General features: G+C 44.5%; 1 protein-coding gene and 1 pseudogene across 1 annotated transcript; both read right to left on the reverse strand.

The window, feature by feature from the left end:
• Window positions 123–989, reverse strand: ORYCUNV1R-PS1586 (vomeronasal 1 receptor oryCunV1R-ps1586 pseudogene; annotated as a pseudogene).
• On the reverse strand, window positions 10,262–11,194 carry LOC138846694 (vomeronasal type-1 receptor 4-like). The gene has a single exon (XM_070063197.1). The coding sequence runs from the start codon at window positions 11,192–11,194 to the stop codon at window positions 10,262–10,264; it is 933 nt and encodes a 310-aa protein (XP_069919298.1).
• Between the last annotated feature and the right edge of the window lie 3,345 nt (window positions 11,195–14,539).

Genomic DNA, 14,539 nt, shown 5'->3' on the forward strand with positions numbered 1-14,539 from the left:
CTCATATAAGGTAGAAATCCATGGTGTCCATCAGCTGCTGTATGCTCTTTGAGAAAACCTACATTCCTCTTTCATAGGGAAGAAGTGAATCTGGAAATAATTTTGTTACGCTTCATCCACACCTAAGGTCAGACTGTTGGGTAGCATGAGGAAATGAGTCCAGTAATCCTCTCCAGTCTTGGCCTTTTCTCCAGCCTGGAAATCAACTAAATGTTAACGGCATCATTCAAGCAATATAAAACCACAAAGCAACCCACCAGCAAGACCATAGTGGGGGTGGCTTTGATTCCAGGAGATGGCTGGGAAGTGAGCTGTGGATGTACCCGGATGTACCCGGATGTACCTAGCAGTACAGTGTCTGCAGAGGAGCCCCACCATGCACAGGCTGAACCATATCATGAGGACCACATGGCACATACCTCGGATCAACATGAAGCTTGTGAAGGCTTTTGAACAACAGTCTTCTGCCTTCTTAGTTTGACAGTAGACATAAGACTACCCAGAGCCAACAACAGTGACATTGGTTTTGGATCCTATTTCTGTGATGATCTTGATATAGATCAACATACTAATAATCCAGAAGAAAAGAAAACAGAGGAAAATGCATGCAGTGTGTTTTGATTTCAGCCAGGCTCACTTAGAATGACTGGGACTCATAGTGACAGCTTGAAGTGCACTCAGGAGAGAGGTGGTGCAGATGGAAAGACCCCAGGAAACTCTGGAGGTGTACAAAACAGCTTTGCAACCAACACCGTCCAGAAGATGTCTTACTCCAAAAGACAATGTGATATCTGATACCAGTCTGAACACAATGGTCAAGACATTGACCAAGGTCAGGTGCACGACAATCACATCTATGGTCTTGAGATGAAGTTGCATGAACAAGGTGTACGTATATAACACAAGAAGCAATCTGTTCCCAATGTACCCCATGCAATTTCAAATGTGAGGACAAATCCAAGAAGTCTATCACTTGGGAGCACAATCATAATAGTATATTTCTGGATGTTGTAATCAGGCCAGGCTTCCCAACAAACATGAGAAAAGTGTATTCTGCAGTTATAAACAGTTCAGCATGTGGATGAACAGAAGGAGTGACAGGTCAGTGTGACAGGTGGTGTCTGATGTCCAATTACTCTGGCTCTCAAGCCCAGTGTGCCACTTCAGAAGCTGGATGATGGGAATTCATGTGAACTTTCATGTACTGAACCACCGCTGGGAAGCTGAAATTTAGATGCACTATAATGTGTCACCTGGATATGTTTTGTCTGTGCAAAAGAAATATTTCTATAAGGCATTTTTTTCTTAAGAGTAGTACGTTGGCCGGTGCCGTGGCTCAATAGGCTAATCCTCTGCCTGCGGTGCCAGCACACCGGGTTCTAGTCCCAGTCGGGGCGCCGGATTCTGTCCTGGTTGCACCTCTTCAAGTCCAGCTCTCTGCTGTGGCCTGGGAGTGCAGTGGAGGATGGCCCAAGTCCTTGGGCCCTGCACCTGCATGGGAGACCAGGGGAAGCACCTGGCTCCTGGCTTCGGATCACTGTGGTGCACCAGCCACAGCAGCCATTGGAGGGTGAACAAATGGCAAAAAAGGAAGACCTTTCTCTCTGTCTCTCTCTCTCACTGTCCACTCTGCCTGTCAAAAATAAAAAAGAGTAGTATGTTACATATTTATCCCTGAACCTGTATGTTTCAATATTCATAAATGTCTGTGGAATTTGCATTTATAATGCATAAAGACTGCATGAATACTTGAACTTTCTTTATATTTCAGTATACATTACATACCTATTCCAATATAGTGCTTAGTTTAAACACTCGTCTACCAACACAGAAAGTCACCCACTCTTCCTGCCAGCACAAAAATACTTCTTCATCATAGACAGACAACAGTTTCCTGTGGGAGTCTCTGGATCCAGGTGGGAGGGGTCATGAAGCCCTGGTGGAGCCCTGAACCAGGAGGGTCCTTTTGGGAACACTGACCTATATCCAGGCAGCAGACCCACTGAACCTGCTCCTGGGGTCAAATGCAGAAATGGCTTCTGTCCCAGTGAACTTAGCTACAGCCCCCTTGGCATTGGGCCTGCAACTAAAATGTCATAAAAGGACCCAGAGGGAGAACCACACAGACCTCACTCCCCAGAGGTTACCCATGTGGCTGAGCCTCTGCGTCACACTTGACAGTCGCTGTCCCACAGAAGATGTGAGGGAGCCCAGACTCAGCTCTGCCTTCTCCTACCTCCCAACACCATCCAGTTACCCTTTGTGCATTTCCCCCAGTTCTGTCTGGGCATGGACATCCCGCAAACCTCAGCGTCACTGTCACACTCATGGAAAACCTGCACTTGAGGTGCTGAAAGGACTGTCATGGTCAAGACTGAGGGATCACGTCAGTCAGCCTGGAGTAAGTGGCTTATTTTGTGATGCACACACGCTGACACGTGTCTGTGAGTACGAAGACCATCCAGGAGATCATGATCACATCAAAAGGACAAATTAATGTATGGAACACTGACCCCAATGAGACGGAAATGTGCTTCTGTCACTTCCACATGAAAGAAATGGCCAGAACATGCCTGATGTGTCAGATGCAGCCTGGCAAAGCCTCCCCTCTGAACAGGAATACAAACAATCCAATGGTTCCACCTGTGAGATGCCTGTTGCTCAGAAGCTGCTGATTAAATAGTTGTCTCACAGGGACACAATGAACTTCAGAAACCAGAGGAACCATACAGAAATTTATCAGAGAAATTAGAGCTGACATGGTGACACAATGGGCTAAGCCACAACTTGCAGTGCCAGCTATACCTTTCAAATAAATAAATGTTTATAAAATAATTTTTTGGAATTCTGACTATAATTATATTCTCTTCCTCCTTTGTACCCTTCCCATCCTTCCTAAACTCCCTCCCTCCCCTTTCTTTCTTAAAAAAAAAAAAGAAGGGGCCGACACTGGGGCTCACTTGGTTAATCCTCTGCCTGTGATGCTGGTATCCCATATGGGTGCAGGGTTCTAGTCCTGGTTGCTCCTCTTCCAGTCCAGCTCTCTGCTGTAGTCTGGGAAGGCAGTGCAGGATGACCCAAGAGCTTGGGCCCCTACACCCACATGGTAAACCAGGAGGAAGCACCTGGCTCCTGGCTTCAGATCAGCACAGCGCGAGCCATAGTAGCCATTATGGGGGTGAACCAATGGAGGGAAGACCTTTCTCTCTGTCTCTCTCTCTTACTGTCTAACTCTGTCAAATAAATTTTTTTAAAAATGAAATTCATCAGAGAAATCTAGACAGCTTGAAACAATTTTTTAAAAAATCAAAGAGTTCATGGAGCTAAAAATTATCAATAGAGGACATACAGGAGTAAATGAGAATTCAGAAGGAGCAGAAGAAGACAAATGAGTACAAGGCTCATTCAAAGAAGCAATCGCAGAACACTGCCACAGCTGGAAAGAGATATGAAAATCCAGGAGTTGAAGGTCAAGCCCAAAAATGTCTACCCCAGAATGTACTGGAAACAACTCTCCCACGGCATTGCCAAGGAGGATCCTTAAAGCAGCAGGAGAAAAGCAACAAGCAACTACAAGAGCTTCCAGAATAATCCACAGTGCACTGCTCAGCAGAGCCTGGCAGGCCGGGAAGCAATGGGACAGGGGAACAAAAATGCACCCCCAAGAATAAGGCACCCACAAAACCGGCTTTCAGAAGGCAAGAGACATAAAGATCTTTCCAGACAAATGCCAGCAGGACCTACCCATCAAGTGACATCCTCTGTCTATTTTGCTTCTGTCGCTTCCACGTGAAAGAAATGGCCAGAACGTGCTCTGATATGGCAGATGCAGCCTGGCAAAGCCTCCCCTCCAAACGGGGAGACAAAAACACAATGGTTGGCTGGCGCTGTGGCTCAATAGGCTAATCCTCCGCCTTGCGGCGCCGGCACACCGGGTTCTAGTCCCAGTCAGGGCACCGGATTCTGTCCCTGTTGCCCCTCTTCCAGGCCAACTCTCTACTGTGGCCAGGGAGTGCAGTGGAGGATGGCCCAAGTGCTTGGGCCCTGCACCCCATGGGAGACCAGGAGAAGTACCTGGTTCCTGCCATCAGATCAGCACAGTGCACCGGGTGCAACGCACCGGCCACAACGCGCCGGCCACGGTGGCCATTGGAGGGTGAACCAATGGCAAAGGAAGACCTTTCTCTCTGTCTCTCTCTCTCACTGTCCACTCTGCCTGGCAAAAATTAAAAAATAAATAAATAAATAAATAAAAACACAATGGTTGCACTTGTTGTTGTTATGCCTGCTGTTCAGAAGCTGCTGGTAACTCTTAAGACAAATTCTGTTTTATAGTGCTCAACACTAGCAACAAAGCATGCAAAACCATTTCATATTTGTTAAACAGAATACATAATGATATTAAATTTGTGTACATATGGAGAGAGAGTTGAGATAAAGAAAACTGACTCATGCTGAAGAAAATCCAGGGACAATTACAGGAGGGGAGAAGAGAGAATGGGAAGCAAACTGTCTAATCCTAAATCCATGCCATCCACCATGACAGGAAATGAAAATGGAACAGACCGAAACAACAGAGATGAAAAGCGAGAAAATGTCACGTCCCCTCTCTGCCCTGTCCAATGCTTTTGCACGTCCAGCACACAGACACATGTAGGACACATGCACTGAGAAGGGGAGGGATGCACAGGCCAGGTTAACCAAGAGAGCCAGGGTTTACACACTCACAGCAGAGACGAGGCCACAAGAGCAATTGCCTGGGTTTTCTAAGAGTCGGCTCCCAAAACAAGGGAAGACACAAAGGCTCAAGGAAAGGCAGGCAGGGGACGGCCTGGTGCCACCTCCCCAGCAGGAAGCCGCTGCTCCTGCAGGACCCTCAGACAGAACCAGCTTTGGGATATCAGAATCCTGGGCACCGAGATGCCCATTCTGATAATATTAAAAGGTCTGAAGCTGCTGTGAGCAAAGAAACCAGATTCAGTGTGCGAGGGAAACCTCCACAGTCCATGAAGGTGCAACAGAGACCAGGTTTCTTTGGTGCAGAAGCCTCCGAAACCCGTGCATACCTTTTCCCCCAATTAAAAAGTTCATGGGGAAAAAAAAAAAAAAAACAAAGCCAGGGCCAATTGAATTTTGGTGCCAAAAAACACTGTGAAATCCATGTACATGAGAGGCCTGTGAGAGGTTGGTGAAGAACACATGGTATGAACAAAATCATATGTGGGTTTCCCATGTTTGCACCAACGTGAACTTGGCCTTTCATTCTATTTTCTATCAGACTTTCAAAGACTGCTCCTTTATTATGTCAAGGAACAGAAACTTACAGGGATATAGGAGAATCCAAACAGTAGTGGAAAATTTAACAGTCTCTGTAACCGAGAAAACCGGCTGCGAGGTCAGAGCAGTCAGCTCCAACAAGGGATCCAGACAGCAGGTGGGACCACACCCACTCATCCACCCAGTGCCTCTCTCCAAATCACACCAGAGCCCTCAGGAAACGTGCGGTCCCATGGACCCGAGGTCAGGAGATTCTCTCGCAGAAAATTCTTACTCAGGGCAATGCTAAGGAATTGTGAGGCAGTCCACAACTCTAAAGAAAGGGGGTATCGCAAACACTTCCAGCAGAGGCACTTTGGAATCATCAGAGAGAGGGGAAAGACCCTGCAGCCAAAAAGTCCATCGTGGAACACCCACTGTGGACATCAGTGTGATTGACAGCTAAAAGTCACAGCATGACATGGTGACCTCGACAGGAACAGTGAGGCGGTGGCTGCAGTCCAGTGGGTTCCTCTGCACTCCTATCGCCCCATCCCACAGGGGCCAAGTGCCAGCCACCGAGTTGCCCAGCAGACCCCCAGTCTGATGCAGCTTTCTAACACAGAAACCACCACAGATCATAGTTCCACCAATAAATCTGGAAATATAGGAGACATGCACAAATTTCACAATATTTACACACCCAAGAGTTCAGGAGAATATTAAATTAGAAACTGTGATAAAATGTGGTCATCAGAGCACTCCCTGGAAAATCTGGGCTTAAGAAATCTTCAGAGGTGAAACTGCCAGTCACAAACAACACCCACAGGCTCCTGAGGGTGGAGGAAACCTTGCAACCCTGGGAGCAAACACAGCAGAGGCAGGATGAGAAGGACAAACCCAGACCATCTGCCACAGGAGCCAAATGGAAACCAACCGACCCCAAAAGAGCTGTGTAGTAGATTACACAATAATTAAAGATAGAAAATGAGTTTAACAAATTTTTAAAAGTATAAAGAAATCCTATATCCAGTAATGTTGTTCCAGCAAAACTTGTGTTCTGACATTAAAAGAGCAGTTTGGTATGGATTTGATTTTTCCCTAGATTGCAATGTTTCATTGTTTAGTCATGGGACTCATGGAACTTCATGGATGCATCTTCTGTGAAACACAGTCAATGCTCATGAAGTTTAATGACTCCCATATTCACACAGTCACCCAGAGTTATTTCAGTTCACACGTGTGTGGTGTATGACAGCCAGCTGCCATGGAAGGGTTGAGGCAATGCTCCCATTTGGTAAATAAAAAACACCAAAAAAATGACAGGGCTGGGTGTGCAGCCTGGCAGTGAATATGTCACTTGGCATGCAGACATCCTGCATCCAAGGTCTATGTCCAAATCCCAGCTCTGGGCTTCCAATTATGGATTCAACCTCATGCACATGCTTTGAGGAAGCAGCTGATGACTCAAGTAAATGGGTTTCTGCCACCCACGTAGGAGGCCTGGCCTGATTCCTGGATCCACCTTCTGCCAGGCCCAGTAACTGGGTGTTGTGTGCATTTAGGGGGAGAGAACCAGCAGGTAGGACTATTTGTATTTCTGTGTGTCTTTCTGATCCTCTAAAAATAATTAACACTTATAGAAGAGTGAAAAAGAGAAAACACAAGAGTTGAATAACCATCGAAGAAGCAATCAGCACTATTGTTTAAAATATCTCCAAAACTAATGATTTCTTCCTTTATGCGTTCTAAAGCACTTACAGACAGAATCACCTGAATACTGCAAAAACCCTTCCAGACCCAGAAACACAAGAAAGCTTCAGTGAACCACAATGAAGGACCTGAAGAGTTTGTTTGAAGACCATCAATGACATCAGTAGAAAGGAGACTTGTGTAAGGAAAGAACTCATGATCCTAGTTGTAAAAATCCAAACAAGGTCTGTGAAAGAAAGATCCTGTAGGTGGCATTTTACTAAGATTTTACTATTTGTTTTGGAAGCACAATGCATTCTGAACCTGCTTGAGCTGAATTCAGATTCTGCCGCTTTGGGAGTGATCAGACCAATGGCACCAGACACAATCAAAGGGAACCAATGTTCGTGGGTTTCAGGGGGCGGGGGAAGAATTCCGCAGATTTGCACTGCATGCGACCTGGTTCACTCATCATCTGTCACCTGAGGAAGATGAGGCAGAAACCACTCAAAAAGCAAACCACTTTTGCCTCCCAAAAATCCCTAAAGCGGTGGCTTAAAGAGTTATATACTCAAGAAGTATGGAGGTTTCTAGGTGTCAATACAACACGTGTGTGTGTGTGTGTGTGTGTGTGTGTCATAGACTGAGTACTGCCCTGAAATGTAACATGGAAGGCCCAGAGCCACGTGTGACTGTATTTGGAGATCAGGTCTTGACAGAAGGAAAGTGACAGCCGCCGTGAGGGGGGGCTCTGGCCCCGTCAGAGTTCTGTTCCTCACGAGGAGGAGACCAGAGCTCCCCCTCTCCCCAGGAGGGCACAGTGACAAGATGGCCACCAGCATCCAGGGAGAGAGTGCTCCCACGGCCCAGCCACCCTGGCGCCCTCATCCCAAATACCAGCCCTACAAGCCTGAGAAAATCAATGCCCACTCTCTCAGCCTCCCAGTCCACCAGATTCTGTCAGACTGGCAGCCTGGGGAGAACCCGTGGATGTGCAGGGAACGCATGCAGGAAATTTCAGTGATGGTTACCCTCACCCAGGGATTTCCTATGAAGATTAGCTCTGTGTTGGAAATACCTGTGGATTGTTCATGGATTTTAACAAGGGCAAAGGTGGTCTCAGCAAACCCGCAGGCAAACAGGCCTTCGGCGAGGCCTTAGCTGGGTCCCAGCAGTGGCAACATCCGGGTCTGTCAATGACGTCACCGCTCTGCATCCTGCGGCAGATCCTCCTGAGAGGCACAGGGGCGGGAGCATGAGCTGACCCGGATATGGCAGCCTGAGCAGGAGAGTCCTCACAACTCTCTCAACAGCCACTGCTGAAAGAGGACAGAGCCTCAGCAACTGCATGATTTCCTCTACGAATTTAGGGGCCACGCAGTAGTGACACCTGGGACCAACTGTTGTGAGTGGGAGACCTGACAGGCACGGTGGTGGGGTCACTGGTCCAGAGTAAACACCACGGGGTGCAGCCAGAGTGGGGTGAGGGGTGAGGGCAGCTGTGCTGGTCTGGATCTGGGTGCTGGTGCCTGGGTGTGGCCACAGTGAGCATTCATGGAGCAAGATAAATTGCCGAGTATTGTGCTACTTTAAAAAATAACTTCTCCTAAATAAGCAGGGGGTGGGGGTGGCCCTATGGCAGAGCAGGTAAGGCTGATGCCTGCAACACTGGCATCCCATAAGAGCACTGGTTCAAGTCCCAGGTAGTCTACTTCTGATCCACCTCCCTGTAGATGTGCCGGGGAAAGCACCAGATGATGGCCCCCGTCCTTCAGCCCCTGCACCCATGTGGGAGACCTGGAGGAGCTCCCCACAACTGACTCCTGGCTTCAGCCTTGCCCAGCCCTGACTACTGAGGCCATGTGGGGAGGGAACAAACAGAGGGAAGATTTCTCTGCCTCTACCTCTCCTTTTCTGTAGCTGAATTTCAAATAAATAAACAAATCTTTTAAAAAAATAAAAAGAAAATAATTTTGAAGGAGAGGATAGCCAATCATAAGACTTGATGTTGCAAATTCAAGGAAAAGAAAATTTCAAACTGTACTGATCACGAAGATGAAACCATGATGGGGTGGAGGGCCAAGGAGGGGCGGAGAGCTGTCCACGGGGCATCTGTGCCTGCTCATGAGTAGCAACACTTCCTGAAAGGAAACACACTGGGGAGGAAAGACAGCCACACAGTAATGAAGCAGTGTCTAAGCTGAAGGTCCCTGAGGTGTATATCCCGACATCACCCTGACTGTCACATTAGGATAAAGGGCAAATTTTAAAACCTCATGGAGAAAATTGAGTTTCTAGTTTTTGATTATGTGTCTGAACCATGGAAAGCTGAAGAGAGGGGAAATGGGAACTCTACAAATTTTGGGTTCCAAACCTTGGAACCCTTGGACAGGTGAGGTGGAATTCTTTAGCCCTGGGAAAAAAGATATGTGCAAAGACTCAAGCTACAGTCACCAGTGTGCTGTCCCTGGGCAGGGAACTGAACAATGAGGTAAGTAGGACAGAGAATTTAAGATGGGGAAGATGAAACAGAAAAAAAAAGAAAGATGTTGGTTGAAAAGTTTTGCAAAGTCAATATGCTGTAAACCAGTACACCACGGAGCTATGGGAAAGAATCAGTCCCCTGCTGATGAGTCTTTAAATGAAGAGACACTTCTCACTGACATCCCAGTAAGTCAGATCCAAATAATCAGCATGTCAGCTTATCAATATGAAGGGGAGGGGATCATTATGGATGGATTTACACAGATGCTGGAGATGGAATCTCCCACAATTTCTCATCCTCTTAATCAGCCCTATTTTCCTAGATCTTTTCACAAATACAACTATTTTTCCAGCATCACAGACATTCTTTAGAGCTCTCTTTACTTCCTTTGTTTTAACTTTACGTCACTGGGGAACATCCAACATCCAGGTGAGTCCCCAAAATATGCAAGGTGTTAACATATTGAATGCATAAAGGAAGTCTTTATGAACAGCACAGTGTAACAGAAATATAAGGCAATCCCAAATGCGATTTTGTATTTTCCAGTAGCTCCACTCGAAAAGAGAAAACCAAGCAGATAAAATTAGCTTAATGATATTCAACACAGTCATTTAACCCAAAAGATTACTTAACTGTGTCATCTATGTGAAGATTAACACATTTGATTCACATTAACATATCAAAACATGAATGTTTTTAAATGGACTGCATAGTTCCACTCAAACTAGCCCCATTTCCAGTGCCCCAGGGCCCTGTGGCTGCTTCTCCTCATATAATCTTGATGCAGACTCCTCTGTTGAAGATGATGTCAGATCAGCCACTGAAAGCTCATGGACAAAAGGTCATTCTCATATTTGAAAGGAAGGAAGTCAGTTTGAGAATAATTTTGTTATTTTTCATCAGAAAAAAGGGGCAAAATGTCGGGTAGCATGATGCTAAAATTCCACCAATACCCTCCAACCTTGTGTTTTTCTCAGATGCATAAAATCCATAAAGCGTCAAACAGTTGCTTGACAAGTAAAAGAACACAAAACAAAATACCATCAAAAGGATTGTGTGGGTGGCTTTGTTTTCTGGAGATGTCTTGGAAGAGAGACTGAAGTTGTGAATGTGCTGGGCCCTCCTGCGGTGTCTGTAGAGGATCCACACCATGTAGAGGCTGGACCAGATCATCAGTGCCAGGAACACTGCATCGTGAATCACTATGATACTTATAAATGACCTTGATTCATGGTCTCCGAGCTTCCGGGTTTGACAGTGTGCATTAACATATCCCTGACCAACCATAGTGAAATTCAGTCTGGCTTTTACAGATCCAATGATGTGGGTGTAGATCAGCATATTGATGACCCAAAAAAAGAGTAAAGAGGGGAAAATCCACTTGGAGAGTTTAGATTTCAGCCACACCCACTTAGAATGACTGGGACTGACAGTGATGGCCTGAAATACACTTAGGAGAAAGGTAGTACATATGGAAAGACCTCGAATCACTCTGGTTACATACAGAAATGTTTGACAACCAATATCGTTAAAGAAATCTTTGACTCCAAAGGATGACATAAGTTCTGGTATTGACCGGATGATAATGGTTGAAATATTGGCCACTGTCAGGTGCATGAAAATTGAATCTATGGGCTTCTTCAGATGAGGCTCAATGAGGAAGGTATATGTGTATATAATGAAGAGCAATGAGTTTGCCATAACACCAATACAAATCTGACATATTAGAATAAAGCTATAAATTGTATCACTTGTTAACATTATCTCAGAGATGTGTTAGAATTTTTAATTAGGCTAATTTGGCATCCTCTGAAAATAAACAGTTTGTATTTTGAAATTATAAACAAAATGGAGTCTGTTGAAGAATATGATGACTGACAGCTCTTTTGAGAAACAGGTGATGAAATGTTCAAATCTTTTATATTTCAGACCCAACTGTGATACTTCCAGGGACTGGAATTCAGGCATTCTTTGAATTTCAGAGTAAAGTTATACATCATGATATGAAGAAGGTGGACATCAAATGCTCACATCCTACATTCTCACCTTTTGCCAGGTGGACATTTTGAACCTATGAATGAAAAATTTGCATGTGACATTTACTTCAGAATACAGGAGTGCTTGTAATCTCTAAGCCAATGTGTATATCTCACCTCTCTGAAGAATATTCTACTTCCAATGCATGACGTGTACTATGTGTCTTTGAACTAATTTTTTAGAATTTACACTGCAGAAAATTCTTTCAAACAAGGAACATTTTTAGCATTTCATGTCAGAGTAGTTTAAACACTCATGTATTATACAAATCAAACACAGAAGTAATACATTTTAAAATAAAAAAAGGAATAACAGGTTTCCAAGTGAGCATTTTGCCTCCGCTCCTCATCTAACCACAGTGTTTGGAGCTATTTTAATCCTCAAACATGCTGCAGAGCTCCTGAAACACAGTGGGTAGAGGCTGGGAATACAGCTAAATTTTCAACAATGCACGGGACAGCCTTCTAACTTTCTGGCCCCAAGAGGCAGACACACACATGGTGATGAGCACAGTCTAACAAAGCATCCCTTTGTCTTTCTTGCTTAGCACATCTAAAATTTCGGTCCAATGTAATTTATATTCATTTGTTACGGAGACAGAAATGCTTGGTTCACAAACATAGAACCGGAAGGGTATGACAGTCATTGAGGTTGACTTAATGCTTTGTCTATATTCTTTGGACTATGGAGTTTTGCTAATGTCATTCTCAAAAAGACCATGTCTTTCTCATATAAGGCATTACCTTCCTTCCTACAGATTGCTAGTGAATTTCATATGTGTCTCTTCCAGACTGACCACATTTAATGGATGTCTGAACTTCCTAAGCTCCATTCTCACATTCACAATAACTCTCTCTTCTGTGATCATCTCTATTACTGTGCTGGCTTCTAATCATCTAACAAGGAAAGAAATCCTATGTGTAACAAACACTATCAATACAAGAGTATTCTTCCATTCTCCCATTCGTGCCTTTAGGAGTATATTTGTTGGAATTACTTAACATTGTGATGCATGATATGGTCAACAATGTTAACTACTCCAACTAATGTATCCTGAAGTGTACATAAGAAGGAATGGTAAAGACTCTGGGATTCCGAAAATCTATATCAGAGTGCCCGGGTTAGAATCCTGACTCTGCTTCTGAATCATTATTCGTGCTAATGCATTTTTCTAGGAGGCAACAGATGATGGTTCAAAAGAATTAGCCCAGATAGGTCATATGGAAGATGTATGTGAAGTCCTGGCCATGGCCAGCTCTTACTTTTTCAGGTACATATGGAGGGAACCACTGGATTAGTTTGCACTCACTTCCTCTCCTTCTCTCTCCTTTCTCTCTCTCTCTCTCTCTCTCTCTCTCTCTCTCTCTCTCTCTCATTCACCTTGAAACTCTCTGACCACTCATTCCTTGTCCAGTATCACAAGGATGGCAATGTCACCAGAGCTCCTTCTTCAGTCAAATTATCTGCTCATTCCATATACCTGCTTTTCACAATTTACAGTCTCTCAGAATGGTATCATCAAGCTCAACTCCCAAAATTCCCTTCACTAGTTATGTATTTCAGGTGTCTTTTTGCCAAGCATGAGAGGTCCTTATTACTTAGCTGGCTCCCAAAGGAACACACCCAACATCAGCTCTGCACACCCTATGAAGAGTGGGTGCCATCAAACCCTTACTGTGACTCAAAAAGGGAAAAGGAAACAAACTAGGAAGTAGCACGCACTCTCTGTAACCTTCCTAACTCAATGTGTTGTTGCTGTTGACCTTCAATAAAACAAAACCACAAAGAGAAATTCTGACACATGAGTACTTGAAAAACATGACAGACATACCTCCCACACGCCAAAAGAAGGCACCAGGTTGTCCAGGTAGAATCAGCATGGAGGGAATGTAAAATAGGCATGTTAACATTCCAACAGTTACACTAATTCAAAAACGTGAGAAATGGAATCTTTATGGAAGAGGGAGTCAGATGGACAGCAGAGCTTATGAAAATGTGGGAGGAGCTTCAAAGTCTAGAAAGGGCACCCAGGAGGACAGAGCAGGTCACCAAACACAGCTCTGTGGGGCACTCACTGAGAGGGCAGGGGGAGCTGCTGGGAACAGCCACAGGCCCTGGGTGGTTGATCAAGGTTGGTCTGTACAGGGGAACCTGCAGAAGTGTCAGAGTAGCACCAACACTGAGGGAACTGCAGCCCTGGGCACATGCATGGCCCTGGGAGCCCTGGGGGAAGACGAGTGGGAAGCTGTAGCCCATGGGGAGATTCCGGTCCCTCACTGAGTCCAATGACTTAATATTAAAATATGGAAGGCCTACGTTCCACTGCTACCATTCCAAACTCTGTTAGGAACTCTTTAGACGAAGTCTGCTGAAGGGCTTTACAAAGAAGGGAAGGAAGAGGTTTCTGGAAAAATGTGGCTCTCAGTCTTAGGCAAAAGGAAGTGTCCAACTGAGGGGCTGAAATCAAAGTCACTCTGCTCACCTTTCAATTCACACCTTTTATGCTCTCTTCCTTGGAATTCTGGCAAGAGCAAAGCATACTTACAAATGTTATATACAGTCATCCCTCTGAGAACTGAAAATCAGCAAAACACTCCACAACAGAGGATAATAAAAAAATCACACATGATTGTATTCCTGTGCTATCCATTCTTTTTACCATTTCAGATATCTTGTAAACTAAATTATGTTATATAGAGTTTTTAACTTAACAGATATCATATTAGATATTGGAGAAATGAAGAAAGTAAAATTCTTATCGTTTATCTATTGTTAGCAAGAAGAAAGTTACACTGGCAGATCTATGCATAGAGCTGCTTCTAATTCTATTTGTCTATATAAACAAATTACTATATATTCATTCTGTGTATATATATATATATATATATATATATCAAATGGGTTTGCACAGACACACAAGCAAATGAGGATGAAAGAGAAAGATTAAAGTTGTACTAGAATGTCAAAAGGCAAAATATATGGGAACGATGAAGCAGAGGATAACATTTAGCTAAATTATTCAAAAAAGTGAACTGAATAAATGAGAACAGAGATAAAAGAGGAAACATT

The sequence above is a fragment of the Oryctolagus cuniculus genome, chromosome 18 (genome assembly GCF_964237555.1).
Source record: "Oryctolagus cuniculus chromosome 18, mOryCun1.1, whole genome shotgun sequence".
NCBI classification, from domain to species: domain Eukaryota; kingdom Metazoa; phylum Chordata; class Mammalia; order Lagomorpha; family Leporidae; genus Oryctolagus; species Oryctolagus cuniculus.